This window comes from Xyrauchen texanus, chromosome 1 (assembly GCF_025860055.1).
Source record: "Xyrauchen texanus isolate HMW12.3.18 chromosome 1, RBS_HiC_50CHRs, whole genome shotgun sequence".
NCBI classification, from domain to species: Eukaryota; Metazoa; Chordata; class Actinopteri; order Cypriniformes; family Catostomidae; genus Xyrauchen; species Xyrauchen texanus.
In genome coordinates this window covers 58444829-58465574 of record NC_068276.1, presented here as the reverse complement: position 1 = coordinate 58465574, position 20746 = coordinate 58444829, and the positions used below count along the sequence as shown (strand labels likewise).

General features: G+C 38.0%; 1 protein-coding gene across 1 annotated transcript in view; it reads right to left on the bottom strand.

Annotated features, from left to right (window-relative positions):
• The window catches only part of LOC127644872 (unconventional myosin-IXAa-like), a 198124-nt gene that overhangs the window by 66211 nt on the left and 111167 nt on the right, over positions 1–20746 (bottom strand). Inside the window, exons 7-12 of the mRNA XM_052128281.1 lie at positions 19652–19752; positions 16359–16485; positions 14031–14120; positions 9264–9380; positions 8386–8520; positions 2334–2455 (exon numbers count right to left, since the gene is read on the bottom strand). Of these exons, the coding sequence (XP_051984241.1) occupies positions 2334–2455; positions 8386–8520; positions 9264–9380; positions 14031–14120; positions 16359–16485; positions 19652–19752 (692 nt within the window). The remainder of the gene's footprint in view (positions 1–2333; positions 2456–8385; positions 8521–9263; positions 9381–14030; positions 14121–16358; positions 16486–19651; positions 19753–20746) is intronic.

Sequence of the window (20746 nt, the reverse complement as noted above, 5' to 3'; positions counted from 1 at the left end):
AGCCACTTCCACTTGTTGATCAGCTGTTGATGTTTTCACTGATGGCCAAACCTATACACCGATCAGCCAGAACATTAAAACCACTGACAGGTGAAGTGAATAACATTTATTATCTCATTACAATGGCAGCTGTCAAGGGGTGGGATATATTAGGCAGCAAGTGAACAGTCAGTTCTTGAATTTCATGTGTTAGAAGCAGGAAAAATGGGCAAGCGTAAGGATCTGAGTGACTGTGACAAGGGCCAAATTGTGATGGATAGATGACTGGGTCAGAGCATCTCTAAAATCGCAGGTCTTGTGGGGTGATCCCAGTATGCAGTGGTTAGTACCTAACAAAAGTGGTCCAAGGGAGGACAACCGGCACATGGGTAGCAAAGGCGAGCTCTTCTGGTCTGATCCCACAAGAGAGCTACTGTAGCACAAATTGCAGAAAAACGTAATGCTGGCCATGATAGAAAGGTGTCAGGACACACAGTGCATCACAGCTTGCTGCGTATGGGGCTGCCTTGCAACAGACCAGTCAGAGTGCCAAAGATGACCCCAGTTCACCACCGAAAGCGTCTACAATGGGCATGTGAACGTCAGAACTGGACCATGGAGCAATGGAAGAAGGTGGCCTGGTCTGATGAATCACGTTTTATTTTAGATCACGTGGATGGCCGGGTGCTTATGTGTCGTTTACCAGGGGAAGAGATGACAGCAGGATGCACTATGGGAAGAAGCAGGCTGGCGGAGGCAGTGTGATGCTCTGGGCAATGTTTTGCTGGGAAACCTTGGGTACACCCCTTCATGGCAACGGTATTCCCTGACAGTAATGGCCTCTTTCAGCAGGATAATGCGCCCAGCCACACTGAAAAAATTGTTCAGGAATGGTTTGAGGAACATGACAAAGTGTTCATGGTGTTGACTTGGCCTCCAAATTTCCCAGATCTCAATCCAATTGAGCATCTATGGGATGTGCTGGACCAACTATTCCGATTCACGGAGGTCCCACCTTGCAACTTACATGACTTAAAGGATCTACTGCTAACGTGGTGCCAGATACCACAGGACACCTTCAGAGGCCTTGTGACGTCCATGCCTCAACTGGTCAGAGCTGTTTTGGCGGTATGAGGGGGACCTTCACGATATTAGACAGATGGTTTTAATGTTGTTTCTAATCGGTATATAATGTGCCTCTTTGTACTGGGGAATTGCACCAAGATGAAGGCTTTCTTAGCCAAAATAAGCCGTTTTAGACGTTGTAGCCTTGCTAAATAAAGGCTTTTAAATTCATACCATGTGAGCGCCTTGGATTATTCTCTTTTTTCAAGAATTCTACTAAGAGACTTCAGCTCTGCAGAGTGTTAAAGCATCATCAGTGTTTCCCCACAGATGACCACAAAGCATTTCTATCTCATTGTGAACTTCTGAGCATTTCTTTTGATCAAGCATAAAAAAGAATACTAGCCTAATGGAGTTTCAATGAAGTCTGTATGTCATTGTAATAATTTGTTTATCTCTCCACTGTGTTCATAATTCATTCGGCCCCTTTTCTTGTTGAATGCGAATGCCAAATTGAACAAACCACTTGCCGCCTGCTCTTATTCAACCAGTCAGCAGATCCTCTTGTTAATGAACTAGATGACTAATTCATGCATTACATTAGCGAACAAGTGTACCAGTACATACATTTGGTTCATGAACGAGACGTCTCACGTCATTCAGTGTCGGACTCAAACGACCTACTCGAACTTCAGTGAAGTTTGTATTCGTTCAGCGGGTGTAACCAATGATATGCTCCTTAAAAGCCCACACTTTAATGCTATTGGCTCATGCAATAGTCTGTTTTTACAGGCATGAAAAGCCACCAAAGCAGTCTCATGCTTCCAGTGTGGGCCAGTCAAAAAGTGTGACAGGTATGGGTCTGCGGGCGGGCCAAAACATATCAGAGGGGTGTATTTGGCCCGAGGCACGTAGTTTGAGTACCCCCGCATTATTGCTTGAATACATTTCCCTGAGTAGTAAAATTGCATAAGAAATGATTACTTAAGATATGTTTTCAGAGAAAACCCTATTTTTGACAGAGTCAAATGGAAAATAGAGCCTTCAGCTAAAAAAAAAATTTATAAAAATGTAATCGTGTAGACGTTTTTTTTCTGGTTGGTAGTTTTTCCACTTATATTACATATATACCACTCACTAAAATGTTTGGGGTATACTTGGATCTTCTTAGACGCATATGATCTTATTTGATAACGTTCACATGATCCTGACCTCATTCTCAGGAGTTTCCTCTGGGATGATTATGAAGTGTTTATGAGGAAGTGCCGTTTATTAGAATGTAGACGTACTTGCTCTCTTCATCCAGAAGGTGGAGCAGTGCTGTGGGCTTCTTGCTGATGAGGTTGATGCAGCCAGTGTTATCGATGTAATCAATGTTATGCCAGGCAATGCCTTCTGCGCGATACTCCTCCTAAAGGAAATGCAAAACATATCCAACACTCAGAAACAATATTTATTGCCAACGAAGATTCAGACATTAATGCTGTGTGCCAATTACAAGCCTAAAAAAACAACCATTTTAGAAGTTTAACTTTGATCCTCCTTTGATGTTCACTATTAGTTTCAGGACTATTCATGACACACAAAATGTGTTTGAAAGATTCAAAGGCAAATAAACACTGTCCTTGTTTATTTGCATGCAAAGTGTTTTCCTGTTCAAATAGAGGAGACTTCCGTTCGGCAGGCCGTGGTTTCTTGGACTTTGAGGTTTAATAATATGAAAGACATCAGCATTTTGTAGCTTTTTTTTCCTTGGATTTCTGGGAGAGTAAATGGAACAATAAAGGATATAATCCCAGCAGGGAATCAGTGGAATCTCTCACCAGTTTGCATAGTGGAAGTAAAAAGATTAAAAAAAAGGAAAAAAGAAAGAGTATCTATCTATAGATGTGCTAATGCTACTTGAGAAATAACAATTAATGTCAAAAGTTGACTAAATTCACAGAACACTAAACAGTATGCAACTTCAGCAATACCATGCACCCTGCCTCTATTTGGCATACACGTGTAATGGTCTAATAGCCTCCAAAGCAAATAAAACCCAGTAACAGCATCTCTAAATGTCCCTATGAATAAAAGTGCGAACGACTGCCATTAATAGGTCAATGAGAGCATGTGTGGTGTTGTGTGTGGCTCCAGCTTGGCTGTGTTTATGGCAGGCTTTCAATCTGATGGCCACACCCAACTCAGGAAAAGACAGGACATCCTGTTAACCTGTCACCCAGCCAGAGTCTAGCACTAACATACAACATGTAATCAATACTACTGAATATAAATACTACAACTGAAGCCCTTTTTCTTCTTACTAGAACTTCCTTATCTCATGTCAAATTCAAACCAACTGGGAACATTAAACAATAAAGGTGTTACATATAAACAGAATTTAACATAATAATTAACAAACCCGTAGCAATTTATGGATAATGTTAATTTCTACATATACTAACAGATATTTAACATTAAATGTGGTACATGTTAACATTAGTTATGACTAATTATTATTAATTTATAATATTTTTATAATCCATTTAAATAAAACACTAAAATAAATGTAAATAATTATATTGTATAATTTATTGTTATTATTAATGCACTTTAAACTAACATGAACTAGCAATGACCAATAATATATTTATAAGCAACCATTAATAATGATTATACAATTCTGCACAAATTGTGCATTGTTAGTTCATGATATCTAAAGCATAAACTATATTTTACATAAACTTTGTTTATCTTAACAGTAACACTTTACAATAATGTTCATTTGTTAACACTGACTTTACAACAGTTAGTTCCGGTCCTTGAATCTGATTGGACGAGAGAAGTTCCATGAGCACTGATGGTGTGGCAGCATCAGCACTCGGACGCTTCACTGTGTATCACTCCGCCTTCATGCTGTTCTAAACTAAAGTGTAAGCATTACACTTATATGTGTTAGGAGTTACTGTCTTTATTTTTGAAATTACATATGTCAGCCAGCAGGTGGCAAAAGATCATTTTTGTGTGTAATATGAGCCAGTTGGTGATGTAAAGTGAATATGTTAGTCATTGTTTACATAGAACAGCGCTCTGTGATCACTCGTATTACCACTACATTACTTAAGCTAGGACATTGTTTTAAACGGTTATTTTAATTATTATTTACATTGTGTCTCTCTCTCTCACACACACGAGAGAGAGAGAGAGAGAGAGAGAGAGAGAGAGAGAGAGAGAGAGAGAGAGAGAGAGACACAACCATCCACCCATCCTTGTTTATCCAATAACTTGTTAGAAACAGCACAAGCCGTGATACTATTTCTGAAGTAAACTTTTTGAACGGCGGTTGGATGCATCATTTGTTTTGAACCAGCAATGGCAGATTCTGATCAGTCGCGTAAGAAAGTAGTTCCATGCACAAATGCGTTTTTATGACCTTACTTGGTTTTTCCTAAAAGTGTTCATTGAACTGTTGTATATAAGTAATATCACACTCGCAATTGTGCTATATGGCCCTACATCAGCACTGCTGTAATAACCCACGGCCTCATGCCTGCGTCCGAATCACAGCAGTGCTGATGTAGGGCCATTTTGCACTCTTGCTCGTGTGATATTACTTAATTAACTACATTAGTTAACATGAACATTATTTTAACAGCATTTATTAATCTTAGACTATGTTTATTACAACATGTGCTGATGTGCACTGCCGGAGTCAATCATACCATTTATACCACGGTTACCACACATTAACGGATCGTTCAGGGTTTAATCTCAAGATATTTTCTGGTATTCATTACTAAAACGCTCGTGTGTGGAACTACTTTCTTCCACCACTGATTTAGCGTACAGGCCAATCCTTTGTTGCTAGCTTGAAAACGTCACTTTAGAACTAGTAACAGAGGCTTGCGTTGCTTTACTGGAGAACTTACTGGAGTAAAAAGGTAGAGAGTGTGTGAGTGTGTGTGTGTGTGTGTGTGTGTGTGTGTGTGTGTGTGTGTGTGTGTGTGTGTGTGTGTGTGTGTGTGTGTGTGTGTGTATGTGAGCAAGAGAAAGAACAAGAGACACTGAGAGAGGTGTGGGATTACCTCTGTTTGTTGCGACTCTCGTAAGCAGTAACATCGCTTCAAATTGCCAAGATTTAAGTTTAAGTGTACTTCTCAGTGGCAGCGATTGTTGCCATTCTTGATATAGCTTTTCCATTGCTAAACAACTTTTAACATCCCCACTGAGTCGCAGGGTGCGCTGACATGAAGGCTGTGCGAATGTGTATGTATCTATGTGCGAGTGAAATGGAGGGAGTTGGGGACAGCAAGGGTACTTTACACAGATATTAAAAGTTATTTAGGATAATATAGAAACTGTTGTATTGATAAAGTCTAGGGGATGCGTTTACATCGAGGCTCTTTTTTGTTGGTCAAGACTGGATGTGTGTGTGTGTGTGTGTGTGTGTGTGTGTGTGTGTGTGTGTGTGTGTGTGTGTGTGTGTGTGTCAGTGCAAGGGTGGTTTTCAACAGAAATTGAAATACATTTTGTAATATATAAACCGTGTTTGTTATTCTTATCTGATGTCCTTATCCAGTGTCTTTGTTTTAATTGGTTATTTTGCAGTGGTACCATGTTCTGCTCTTTGAAATAACTAAAATAATTTGACAGAGTGATATGGAACAGTTTTTATAGTAAAGACCTGGACCTATTTCCTAGCATTGCGTTTACTGAAAAATATCTGCACACCTTAGAACGCCTGTCAATCAAACAGAAGCATTCAAGAGACCCGTGGTATAGCATAAGTTAATGCATTCTGAGCTAACATGAACTAACAATAACAAAGAGAATAAAATGTATTGTTCATTGTTAGTTCATGACACTTAAAGCATGAACTAATGTTAACAAATCAAAGTGTATTTCTAAAGTGTTGCCATCTTAACTAACCTATTTATTTAACATTAACTTTTATTTCAGGTAAACATTAACTAATGCTTATCATTTATGAATTTGCATGTCCGAGCACACAACACACCACATTTCATGTCATGTGGAGATAACCTTGTTACCGTCTACATTCAAACATTGTGTTACCACACAGCAAACTTGGCAATACTCTCAGGATATGAACTCATTCCTGACATTTCAATCCAAGTGTTTTCAAGTCTTTGAGCAATTAAAGCATGGAACTTGGCAGCCAGAGCAGAATTCCTGAACTTTTATCAAGAAACAAACCGTTGTGGCAAGACATTTGAAAGAATCACTCTGAAAATTCCCATGAACATGAAAAAAAAAAAAAATAATAATAATATCAAAATAAAATAACTAGCAGACTATTTGCCTTTTCTTGAAAAAAACAAACAAACTGTGGGATGGATGAAATTAAAGCAGGGGGCATGTCCCCTGAAGTTATAATGGCTGCTACACCCTTGTATAAATCTATCCATGTGTGTTATGAAATTAAACAAAATGTAAGCAGTGTTTGACACAAGTATCTGTCATCAAAAGGCAGAAACCATGTATTAAGCCTCATGTGATGGACTATTACTTGCACATCTGCATAAAGCAGCACTTCTCATAATGCTCTCTTTGATATATGTGGATAAATGTACCTTGTGCAAGCAAATCTGTCAAAGAGAGTTTTCATCAAATCAGAGCCACTGGACTGACTCAAAACTTAAACTAACAAACTGTTTGAGCAAACATGTACTTTGAGGGTGCGTCACAAAAGCACTGCTTTGACAGGCTGCAATTAGTGATTGGTTGCCTCATTATCATCTCAGGAGAATGGCCTCAATAAGAAAAATACACATGATTATAAGCATCCCTTTTGATTGTGTCATCATATAGTTTATCTCATGTGAAAATGCTTGTTACGACTACCTACATAACACAATCCCACAAATAAACTGATTGAGGCATTCAACATGATCCAACCCATTAAAAAGCCTCTTACAAAATTAACATTTATAAAATTGAACAGAACAATGCTGAGAAAGATAAAATGATAGATAGAACAATAGAGAGAACGACAGAACGATAGAGGGAACAACAGTTAGAGACATAGAATGATGGAAGGACAGATGGAGGGAAAGATGGACAGAAAAACGGTATGATAGATAGGTAGACAGACAGAAGCGCGGACAGATGGATGGATGGATGATACAGTAAATAGACAGACAGAAAGTCAAACAGACAGAAGGACGAACAGACTGAAAGATGGATAATATGATAGATAGACAGACAGATGAACAGAAAGGCAAACAAAAAGATGGATGAATGGACAGACAGACAGACGGATGATACAATAGACAGCCAGACAGATGGACAGACAGACAGACGGACACACAGAGAGATGGATGGATACACGGATGGACAGATGGATGGATGATATGATAGATAGACAGAAACAGATGGATGATAATATAGATAGACAGACAGACACACAGATAAACGGACATATGGACAGACAGGAGGAAGGACAGATGGATGGATGATAAGATAGACAAGCAATCAATCAGACAGACGGATGGAAGATACAATAGATAGTAAGACAGACAGAAAAAACAGACAGGAGGATGGACTGATGGATGGATGATTCGATAGATAGACAGACAGACAGATTGTAAGGATAGACAGACGAACAAACAGACAGACGGATGACACAACAGAAAGACAGACGGATGTAAGGATAGACAGACAAACAAACAGACAGACAGACGGATGACACAATAGACAGACGGATAGACAGGAGGGTGGACAGATAGATATATGAATGGACAGACGGATGATATGATAGATGGATAGACAGACAGACAAACAGACAGATGGTTGGACGGACGGATGATACAATAAATAGTTAGACAAGACAGATGGACAGACAGACAGATGGACTGACAGATGGATGAATGATACGATACATAGACAGACGGACGGACAGACAGACAAACAAACAGATTGACGGAGAGAGAGACAGATGGATGATTTGATAGATAGATAGACAGACGGACGGATAGATGGATACGAAAGAAATACAGAGACAGACAGCCGGACGGACAGACAGACAGACAGCCTTAGCAAGCACAACTAATTTAAAACATGAGTCCCTATATTTTACATTGATCTTAATCAGTAGAACATTATGCTACTTTAAGAGGGTTTAAAAGTGCACAATCCTAAATATTAAATATCTTTCTGCCAAAACATTCAGTGAAGCAAAGTGTGGGCATTTATTCTATTCAGTGTGCTGTCAAAACAACCCGAGTCATAATTGCTGGTAATAAATCTTGTTATTAGGCTGTTATGTTGAGCTGAGTGTGGGGAGAGAGGCTGATGATTATCTATGGGTCCAACTTGGAAATGAAAGAAGAAACACACCTGCTCCAGCTTAAAAATGTGCTGGTTAAAGTAGTGTTGAAGCCGTTCATTGGCAAAGTTGATGCAGAATTGTTCAAAGCTGTTGTTCTCATAGTCTTCAAAGCCAAAGATATCTAGAACTCCAATGGACAAGATCTGAAAAGACAAGATTAAAGAAAACTTGAAATCTAACGTACAGGGTTCCTACTTTTACAGTATGTCCAGTCATGCAATTTTGCAATTATGTTAAATATATAATGCAATAGCTGGTAAACATCGGTTTTTGACTGTATATACAATATACTTGCTGCCATCTGTTGTTATCATTTATATTTCTCCACATTTATTTTTTTATTTTTTCATTTCTTTTCACAAGATTGTAGATATTGTCAATTGTAAACCCACACTTGGTATCCCGCGCATTTAAACGCATTTAAACAATGTTTACCAATACAACTTTATCGTAAAGTGTTACCAAAGTTGTGATTTATTTCTATGATTTTTGGAAATGGCATTATAAAATCTCCAGTTATTCCGTGTTTTCCCATTACTGAGGAAACCCCGAATGTAATGAAAAATAAAAGCTTCACTCTTTTCTCAAACAACTCTGTGGCAGAAACTGTCTTGTGAATATTACATAATAGCAAGGCCTCTGTCAATACAACTCAATATATCCCATTACATAATATCTCCATCCATAATTTACAGATTAAAGCAGTGTGAGCTACACAAAAATAGGGTGCGTCCCAATTGAATGGACTCAATGGACTTATGTGGAAAGTATTTGGCATCTGGTGCCTCATTAGGGATGCATCTCACTCTCACCCATGAACACCCAACCCCATCCTAACATTCAACTTCTCATTCGTTGTGATTTATCAGTGAAGAAACGCTTTTACCTTGGCAGATTCTTCCAAGTCCCTCGTGTTGAGCAGGGCATGATTGATCCTGAACACGATCCAGTCAAACAGTGCACTATAGAGAGACTTAGCCATGGAGTCCCGTACGGTGCCGGCCTGAAAGAGAATGGAAAACATCCATCAGTACGTGCAGTCGCACACTAGAGCTGTTTTTATCTAGTCACCATGACTTGGAGAGCTTTTTTATTCCAAGCAGTGAGACATGACAATAAAATATAAATATAAATATATATATGCTCTCTGAGAAGGTCACTTCTACATAAGGGCTGAGGGCATTTTTGAGTTTCGAGTGTTTGTTATTTTGGGCTGTAAAATTGTTTAAAATGTCCTTTAGAGGTGGGACTATTTGTTTCGGCAGATTAATTTCTGGTTGTGCGAGATGATAAAAAGTTTAAAACCGGTGTTATGTTCATAGAAATATAATATGTGTCTATGTTTATATGTTTTCGAAAATATCATGAATATATTTCTTTCCTATCGCCCAGCCCTACTGTGCTCTTGTAGCCTGACTGCCATTATGCAGCACGCAATTTGTGAATGCCATGTAAACAGACTAGGACTATATGAATCATCCATTGGAGGGAGGAAGAATAGGAGGAGGAAGCGAGAGAGTGAATCACTCATTGCACAGTCTCACCCTAATCTCCTTTGTTAACCACATTTTAATTATTTATTTTGGCCCATTTAAGTTTTAAACTGCAGAGACGCATTACTCACAAATGTCTTCAAAGCAAATCTGTTCAATAAGAACATATCTTTCTGTTGCCATTACATTTGTATCAAAGAAGCCCAATAAAACATTATACTATATTATGTGTACTGTAAATTTAGATCTATCTTTAGACCGAATTTACACCTATTATGTCGCATGCACGGACTGCCTATTGATTTCAATGTGTTTTTAAAAAATAAAATTCAATTAATCCTCTGAAACTGTGTACAATGGCTTTCCAATGACCAAAATATAGTAACAGAAATTATTAAATGTCCCTTTGTATCTGATAAACTGTAAAAGATGCGAAACAATGCGTCTAGTCATTTATGGACCTAAGAGCGGTTCATATTTAAGTGCTACTAATGTTCAATTTAGTGCTTTGGGAAATCCAGCCCAAGCACCACCCACGCCAAGCGGGACTACGCGAATGTCTGTCTGGTTCTTTCACTAGAATAAATTCTAATCATAACCGCTGCAGTTTCCGGATCCAAATAATAACTTTGTGCTGATGTGATAAAAGATGAAAAAGGATTTCTTTGTTGCTATATCGTAAACTGAAGTATGATTTAACCCAAATCATCTACATCCATTTCTTGAAATGATGAAGCTGCTGGCTCAGCGTTCTATCGTTGTGATAATGACACGCTGTTTCTGGTCATTTTGACGTTTTTTTTTTTTAAATTACTTTAATCTCGTAATGCTACGACTTTATTCTAGAAATCACTATGTCTTGCACATTTTACTCTGCATAACAGCAAAATCTAGCAGTTCATATATTGTTAAGCAGAGGAAAACTAGACAAATGATTATAAATGTATGTAATGACTTTTTCAGGCCTAAAAGTCACAATTTTAAAATGCCTGATATTTCAAGGTTCCCTGTAGAGGTATATTCCGTATTTAAGTAATAGTTTTGGGTATTTGTTATTTTATTTTAAATACCATAACAGATCCGGACAAAAAAATGTAAAAATCAAAATCAAACGGAGTAATTATTTTTTGTGGTAATTGATAGCAGGCAAGTAAAATGCAATGACATTATCATAGATTGTGTGTGTGATTGTGTGTGTGTGTCTGTGAGTCTGTGTGTGTGTGTGTGTGATTGTGTGTGTGTGTCTGTCTGTCTGTCTGTGTCGGTGTGTGTCTGTGTGTGTGTCTGTCTGTCTGTCTGTCTGTCTCGGTGTGTGTCTGTGTGTGTGTCTGTCTGTCTGTCTGTCTGTCTCTCTGTGTGTCTGTCTCTGTGTGTCTGTCTGTCTCTGTGTGTGTGTCTGTCTCTGTGTGTGTGTCTGTCTCTGTGTGTGTGTCTGTCTCTGTGTGTGTGTCTGTCTCTGTGTGTGTGTGTCTGTCTGTCTGTGTGTGTGTCTGTCTCTGTGTGTGTCTGTCTCTGTGTGTGTGTCTGTCTCTGTGTGTGTCTGTCTGTCTGTGTGTGTGTGTCGCAGGACCCTTTGTGATAGCTGGCATTCTCAAACATGTGTATGTGTTTCCTTGGCCAATGAATAATGGTATTAGGCTGTTTAATGCTCAACATTGTGACACTGCCACTTACAATCCAATCTTTTGTAACAGGGCTACAGGGTTTATCCCAATGAGGGATTTGATTTGTTTAAACGACTTACTAACAGACCTGCCCGACACATTTCTCAAAGGCTGAGTCAAAGAAAACAACGTCTCTGGTAGTTACAGTGATTTTGTCAACTAGGACACGTTCTTGCATCAACATCCTTGTTGGTCCTTGAACAACAAATCTATAAACCAATTAGATTTTAGGGTTAGGGTAGCTGCCAGACTTTTGACTATCAGCACATGAGAGGCTTTTAAAGTACATCTATGCAGTTGCTAGTGTCTTCTTGCTAAACGATTGCTTACTGGGCCAAGTCAAAAGAGCCCATCCCCTAGACCCTCGTTCAATTTAAAGTATTCAGAGTTCAGCAAGAATGCATGCTAGTTGTAGCCTTGATCTTGGCTACAACAATACATGAACAAAAACACTGTTTCAAGTGCCAAACAGAGTGATTAGAAGAGTTGAAAGAGGATTCTGATTCAATTTCACTGCCTCTGTGTCAGTCTCTCTAAAACACATACACAACAAATCAGCGATGTGACAGCCAGCCATATGTCTTCCCTCTAAACGTGTTTGTGTGTGTGTGTTTACTTTCGAAAACTTTTCAGAAGTGATTAGACACATCTGATTTTCTGTTTATTGGTCTGTTTTTGTTTCATTTACATTCTGAACTGCCTGTTCAATGGCTGCCTTGACAATATTTGGTTTGGAATGGTAGGTTTGTTTGAGTCTTGCTTGTTTGTTTTTGTACATCAGTTAATCACATTTACTTTCTATAATGGAAAGTAGGTGAGCAAGAGGGTGCGTTCCACTCAAAAGCGTTCATTAGATTAGTTCATCCAAAAATGAACATTTGCTGATAATTTACTCACCCTCAGGCCATCCAAGATGTATATGACTTTCTTTCTTCATCAGAACAGGATTTAAGATTTTTAGGAAAGAATCTCAGGTTATTAGCTTCATCCAATGCAAATGAATGGACACCAACTTTTGACGGTCCAAAAAGCACACATGGTCAGCATCAAAGTAAACCACACGACTCCAGTCGATCAAGTAATGTCTTCTGAAGTGAATCGATACATTTGTGTAAAAAACACGAATCGCTAATCAAAACTTTATTAACTTCCTGTAAACACTCGTCACTGTTGCATGACGTCATCACGTTGGCGCGTTCACACAAGAATTCACAAGTTAATACAGAGAGCTGGAGGAAGCACCAATTTAAAGTTAAAAGCAATTCGTTTTTCACACACACGTATTGATTCGTGTGGATTACTTTGATGCTGACCATGTGTGCTTTTTGAACCGTCAAAAGTTGGTGTCCATTCACTTGCATTGGATAAAGCTAAAAACCTGAGATTCTTTCCTAGAATCTTAAATCCTGTTCTGATTAAGAAAGAAAGTCATATACATCTACATACAGGGCGAGTAAATTATCAGCAAATTTTTATTTTTTGGGTGAACTATCCCTTTAAAGAATTGTCATCCAGAGATAGTTTTCTTGTGCTAAAAAAAAGTCGAGCTAAAAAATAGCCAAAATTCGGAACTGACTTTCAAAGACCTTTTATTGGAAATTTGGAACGACCTTACAGCATGGTGATCATGATTTTTCCTTCCATCCTTCCTTCTTTGCTTACTTCCTCCCTCCCAGCTTTCCTTTTTCCCCTTTCTTCCTTCCCCTTTTCCCCATTCCTTCCATCCTTTCCCTTCTTCCTTCCCCTTTTCCCCATTCCTTCCATCCTTTCCCTTCTTCCTTCCCCTTTTCCCCATTCCTTCCATCCTTTCCCTTCTCCCCATTCCTTCCATCCTTTCCCTTCTTCCTTCCCCTTTCCCCATTCCTTCCATCCTTTCCCTTCTCCCCATTCCTTCCATCCTTTCCCTTCTTCATTCCCCTTTTCCCCATTCCTTCCATACTTTCCCTTTTTCCTTTCCCTTCCCATACTTGTCCATCCTTTCCTGATCTTTTTCCCTTCCTTTTTTCCATCCATACATCAATCCTTTTTTACATTCCTTCCTTCCCTTTGATCCATCCATCCTTCCCATTGATTGCCATAATTTTTTCTAAATCATGTTATGAGGGGTTGAAACCTGTTTTTGTGGTTGCAGGAATAAAAGACTTGATAACACAATGTTTGCAAGAATTTTAATGTCTAAATGTATGTGTGCGTGACATTCAAGGAATTTATTAAACCATCTCAAGCTCGCCAGATCATTATTTTAATATGACAGAATAAAAGAGTCCAGACGTTAGATGAAAAGCGTTAAACAGTGGATGGATCCGATCATGATTCTGGACTGTGATGAAACCTTTGAGAAAGTCAAATTAAAGGTGAAGTGTGTGATATCTGCATCACATCGCATCAGAGTTGTGGTGCAGATGTGCTCGCATGGGTTTGAATCCAGTCTGCTTCATGGTGCAATCTCATTTTCACACACTTTCTGACAAATAACAATTCAATGTATGTGCTTACCTCAGCCAGCTTGTATGGGACAATCAGCCTTTCGCCCACTGTCACCGTCTTCCGCGTTGTCAGGGCGTCAAACAGCATTTCCTCCTTGACCTGTGACAGGTCAGACAGAAGTTTTTAAATTGTATTTTTCTTTTTTTATAAAGTGCAACCACTTTTTTATAGACTGGTGTATTATAAAAGTGTTTCATAAACTTATATTGTCTTATGTACCCCCACACCCATCAATGATGCTCAATTACTCCATTGACACTAATCCAGAAATGTCATCTTTTTAACTCATGTTATACTGGATCTCCTTAAAAATGCATTTTAACTCATTTAAAAATAGGATTGAGTTATTATTTCGAACCCTATGATAGCCCATATATTTTTACATTCAAGCAACAATATACATTTCGTAAGCAAAAATCTATATCTTTCCAAGTACCCAGTCAAACCTGCTGGTTGGGAATTACACGATACGTGTGAAAGGATTTGGTCTGCATTTGAACTGTATCCCAAATCTCCAGTTTCTTCTAAACCAAAATTCAGGAATATACAACTTCAACTTTAAATCAAGTCAGTGTTTAGTTATGCAGATGACAATGGGGCAAAGCACAATTAGCACTAAGCAGCACTATTGGTCGTGGGAAAGATTTAATTTGATGTGTTGACTAAGGGGCCTGTAAGGTTTTGTTCTTTACATATCCGGTGCCTCTTGGAAGTCAACAAAATAGTTTGAGATTCCTTAAGACAGAGATACACTGTAATCTAATGTGATGAAGTCATGTTTATCCAACAGTATATGAATCATACTGTACTATATACAGTATAGTATATATATATAATATCTACAGCTTACTTGTATGGTTGAAATCTCAGGCAATAATATGCCATAGCATGTTACCTTAAAGGAGATGTGTGTAATTTCAATGCAATTAGCTTGATCAAATGGAGTTGCAACATTGTTGACTGTTTTCAATCTTGTTTCCCAAATGTTTTGATAGTGCCATAAAGTCTTATAGTGTATCGACTGAATTGTCGGTGTTTACATCCATGGACCAAAATCAACTCTGTCGTGAACTGTAAAAATGATGCCGCTCGACTCTGGAAATATGTTGATAATCTAATGTAGTGATTCTAATGACTCTGATGGGCTTGGTGTTGAGTCAACCAGCTCTGTAATGGTGAACAGATGTGTAAGGGTTCATCAAAGGTCTCATTTACACATACAGTACTGTGCAAATGTTTTAGGCACTTGTGTTTTCATTCATCACTTAATGTTGCATAAAGTCCAGTGAACATAAAAAAGCTAAATCAGTATTCGGTGTGACCACCTTTAAAACCGCACCAATTCTCCTAAGTACACCTGGACACAGTTTTTCTTGGTTGTTGGCAGATTGGATGTTTCAAGCATCTTGGAGAATTCATCACAGTTCTTGTATCTATTTTGGCTGTCTCAATTGGTTCTGTCTCTTTATGTAATCTCAGACAGTGGAGGGCTCTGTGGGGACCATGACATCTGCTGCAGGGCTCACTGTTCTTCTATTCTAATCTTTTCTATTTGCAAAAGTAATGTTTGGGAGTCTAACGTGTATATTTCCTATTGACACACTAAAGCTTAAGATATAAATAACCATCTTACGACAAATGCGTTTGTGAAAAACCTTATGTGTCGAAGACTTTGGTACAGTACTGTATTACAATGTTTTCGAGGGCCAAGTAGGCCTCAACCTTCCCAGTTTATGTTGTCAATTAATTCTTTTCATCCTCTTTTTTTCTTTAGAGGGATTCAAGGAGGTGTACTTTTAAAGAGGGTATGCTTGTGAAGGGCAGGCTTGCTTTGATCATGAGGCCACAAGAGGTATTGGTATAGAGTATGTACATACATGATGTATGCATTTAGTTTGCAATCACATCCTATTCCCTGTTGGTTCACAGTACAGGGCCTCCTGACCTTCATTCAGGCATTGTACCTACTTCCTTGAGTAGACCAATTAAATGATCAAATGACTGAAATGATCAGTTTCAAATTCTTCCTTTTTTAATCAAAAGGGATGCATGCAGATGTTTTTGTGTTTATCACAACTTGCCATGTTTGAACATGCAAAAGCATAAACAACGACTTAAATTTCAGTCTGTTCCTTATTTAATGCTATTTTAGGCAATTTAATGGCTTCAGAAGACTTGAAGTACAGCGCACAAGTCTGGAATTTCAATGACACCTTTTGCTTTTCACAGAAGAAAGAAAGTCATATAGGTTTCAAATGACATGACAGAGTAAACGATGACAGGATTGTCATTTTTGGATGACCTATTCCTTTAAAGTGATCCATACTTATCCTGTACCTCGAGCAACTCTGACACTACGGGCAGAACTTCAGGATTGCAGATATCAATTGAGTCATCCCGGTATATCTTCTTCTTATATCGGATATTCCCTAAATGAAGGATAGCTGATAGCAGAGAGAAAATCCTGTCAGGGAAAAGAGAAACAGGAAGAAATTTGATAAATAACATGGATAACTTTTCTTTTTAAACACAAAAAATTTAATTTCAAATTTATATGAATTCATATGTTTTTAATGAACTCCTGTTTCAGTAGCATGCCCACAATTATAACCTTATAATTTATAAAAACAAGGAGGGTCAAGTATATGGTATAATTTGAAAGAAAACTTTTAAATGTTTTAATGATATAGATTATGATAAATTCTGAGACACTCAGCCTAAGAAACCGCTGAAAAATCACCAAAAACAAAAATGTAGGCAAAAAACGTTTTTCTTATTTTTCGGATTTCACATTATGTACCTTAGGGTGTAAATAAGGTCAATCCGAAAATCTGCTTTTGTTTTGTTCCCAATCATGTCAACTGTAATGGAGTAAAATTCTGTGTTGATCCGTCAAAGTAATGACAAGTTATAACATTACAAACATAATTGATCCTAGTGTCCAAAAATGTCTCCAATTACACATGCAAACACAACGACTAAATGTTTGTTTTCTCTTTTCAATTTCTCTTTTCAAAGCATGCAGACATGATTTTAGTAATGAGATTTCACAAAATGAGTTTCATTCCGTGCCATTTGGATCATCATTGAGTCTATGTCATGTACTTGGCGCCATTTCCTGGTGGCCATATGTAATAACAGTCACCAATCACACGTCTCTCTGCCCAAATATGGATGACCTTTTGCACCGATCTGAACCCAATCCGATTGGTTTAGCATTCCATGATGAAACATTTCCAAGGACGTCATCTGAACCAGGAAAGCAAACGTGTTTTTATCTAGATCGCGAGATGCCAGATGCTATGTGCACATTGGGTTTCGTGTCAACTACCTTTGTGTGTGGGCCCGTTTGAAAGATAATTGCCAATCTAAGTAATGGTATGTAACGTATTCGGTTCTGTTTATTTTTTGCAAAGTTATAAATGAAAATGCAGCATTTGAGCAACATCTGTTCACATGTATGTCAAAGACATATATTTAGCTATTACTCGAATATATTTTTTGTCTGTGAGTAAAAACAATTGGGCTGGTTGTATTCTACTCTTTGAGAGCTTTCCAACAGCATACACTGCCTGGCCCAAAAAAAAGTTGCTGTTGATTGGATAATTATTGCAGTGATTAATATGTTTCAGCTGGCAACAATTCTTTTAACCCTAACTGATGAAATGTGTAGCTTCTCATTTCTTAAACAACCATGTCAGAAGGTATGTCCTGTGGTCGTGGAAAAGATGTTACTGTGTTTCAGAAGGGGCAAATTAGTGGCCTGCATCAAGCAAAGAAAACAATTAAAGAGATAGCCGAAATCACTAGAATTGGGTTAAGAACCAAAGCATTATTAAAACCTGGAAGGATAGTGGAGATCCATCAGCTTTGCGGAAGAAATGTGGTCAGAAATAATGATTGTGATTGGAGATCACTAAAATGCTTGTTGAAGTCACATTGTAAGAAATCGACAGTATAACTCTCGGCTATGTTAAATAGTGAAAGTAAGAGCATTTCCACATGCACAATGTGACGAGAACTTACAGGATTGGGACTAAACAGCAGTGTGGCCACAAGAACGCCACTTTTTTAGTGATGCTAAAAATCGGAAAAAACTACTTCAATTTGCTTGAGCATAAAGATTGGACTGTGGACAATGAAAAAGGTCATGTGGTCTGATGAGTCCAGATTTACCCTATTCCAAAGTGATGGTCGCATCAGGGTAAGAAGGGAAGTGCATGAAGGCACCCGTCATGAATAGTGCCCACTGTACAAGCCTCTGGAGGCAGTGTTATGATCTGGGGTTGCTTCAATTGGTCAGGTCTAGGCTCAGCAACATTATGCAGCAATACAATGAAGTCAGCTGACTACCTGAAATGTACTGAATGACCAGGTTATCCCATCAATGGATTTTTTTCTTCCATGACGGGACGGGCATATTCTAGGATGACAATTACAAGATTCATCGGGCTCAAATTGTGTAAGAGTGATTCAGGGAGCATGAGGAATCATTTGAAAGCATGAATTGGCCACCACAGAGTCCTGACCTTAACCCCATTGAAAGCCTTTGGGATGTGCTGGAGAAGACTTTACAGAGTGGTTTGACTCTCCCGTAATCAACACAAGATCTCGGGCAAAAATGAATGCAAATCAAAGCTAAAGGCGGTTCAGTGGAAAATTAGAGTATGCATAATGTTTTTTTGTCCAGGCATTGTATGACACATGGCTATTTGATCAGTTTGATGTTTTTACCGATTACAATACATGAACAGTGCAAATTAATTATTAATAAAAAATCAAAATGGGACATTTCTGATTTGTCTGAAAATTTCATAGCACTTTTTCAGTAGTGGTCATAATGCCTATATGCATTGTACTGTAGAGCTTCTAGGCTTTGAAAACGATACTTATTTTGTGTTGGTCAAAATTGTAGTTATTTATATTTTGATAATTGTAGTTCTCACAGGCTTCAAGGGTTAATCAACACTTTTGCTTTTATTTAAAGGGCCAATGCATAATTTCTGATCTACAAGCATCCCCTTTAAATTACCCTGCAGTGCGACAAACATTATTTAAAGTAGTACAAACAAAAACAGCATGTGTGAAATACTTCAATTTACTACATTTCTTAAAATAAATTCTCAAATCTGAATAACAACATATTTTAGGCTGTTACCAACACAATTAAATAGACTGATGATCAGTGACCTACTCCATCATTTTGAGTCACTGTGTCCCAGACACTAATTTTGAGTTAAAATAAAAAGAAAGCCTATGATTGTATAAGCTATTTAAATCCATATTTAAATGTGATTAAATGATTATATAGTATGCTGGCATAATTATACCATTAGAAAGACTAGACTTTCCTTCTTACTATCGTGCATAAAATTCAAAATGTGTTTCTGGGTCAAAGTGACTCAAGATGATGGAGGTCACATATGTATAACTAGGCCTAGAACAGAATATTTGGGAACTATATCAGATGTTACAAATACAAATAAACAGAGGTATTCAGTTCTATTGCACATTTTTAATTTTGTGTGCATTTGTGGTACTTATGGCCGCATTTCTGCACAGAGACCTCTTTAATTTCTGCATCTTTTCAGTGCATGAGGACCAGGGAGCGGCATTTTTGACAAACTCACTGTTTGCGTGTGGTGGGGAGGAAGCCCACCATCTCCATCGCCAGCTGCAAGCGCTCAAAGTCGTGTTTAAGGTCCTCCCCTTCCACTGTGAAGCAATCCTGCTGGTATCAACGAAAAGAACGCAAAGTTATCAGCACCTCAAACAATTAAACCTTTCACACCACAGCCAAGGTTTGCCGTTGGGTGGTTTTCTAAACTATAATTACATTTAATTACTCTTAATATCATGTTATTAAGCTTGCTCATAACCATTCACGTTACCCAAATGCCTGTGCGTGTCAAGATTTCATTGGTTTATAATACAGTAAGTTTCATTGTAACTGTTCATATGAGGGTTAAGCTGGCTTCTGCCATTTTATTGTGGTTTACATACTGGCAACCCTCCAGAGAGAAACCGCAGGGTTTAGTTGATTGACTAAAAAAGCACCATGTCATTATGAAGTTTGGTTAAAAAAAATATATATATATAAACAAAAATAGTGCTGCCACATACTTCTGGTTCAAAATAAGGGCCCTGGTGAATGTTCGCATATGTACAGTATGTGGAAACTTTGCCTTTTACACACTTGGTGGAAATCTGGCACACCAGCAAAGACAAAAACAGAAGTAGCAATTTACAATATGACCTGATTCATCCCTTTATAAAGGGACAGAAAAGGAAAAGAGGGCTTGATGCATAATGAGTTTGAAGAGAAGATATGAGCTGTGTATCAGAGTACGATGAGATCATTACACTTGTTAGAAATCACAGCAAAATGTCCAAAAGAAAATGTTTCCCTCATTTAAGACTTGTGGTTCCCAATGAAGAATTAGAAACACAAATTACACGATGCACGATATATGTGTAAATAAATACATTTAGTTTGGTCTAATTTGGCTGATAATAGGGCTTATTTGATACTGTTTTTCTATGTCAGGTTTTAGAAGTATTAAACAGTATATTTTATACTGTCCATTATAATGTTTCGATGTCTGCTTTTTCTTCAGGTTGTACATTTCTAGAGCTTTAGTGTGAATGTTCATTGATTTATAATATCAGTCATAATGGTTACAATAACAATAAAAAAAATGAACAATTAGTATCGACCAACATTG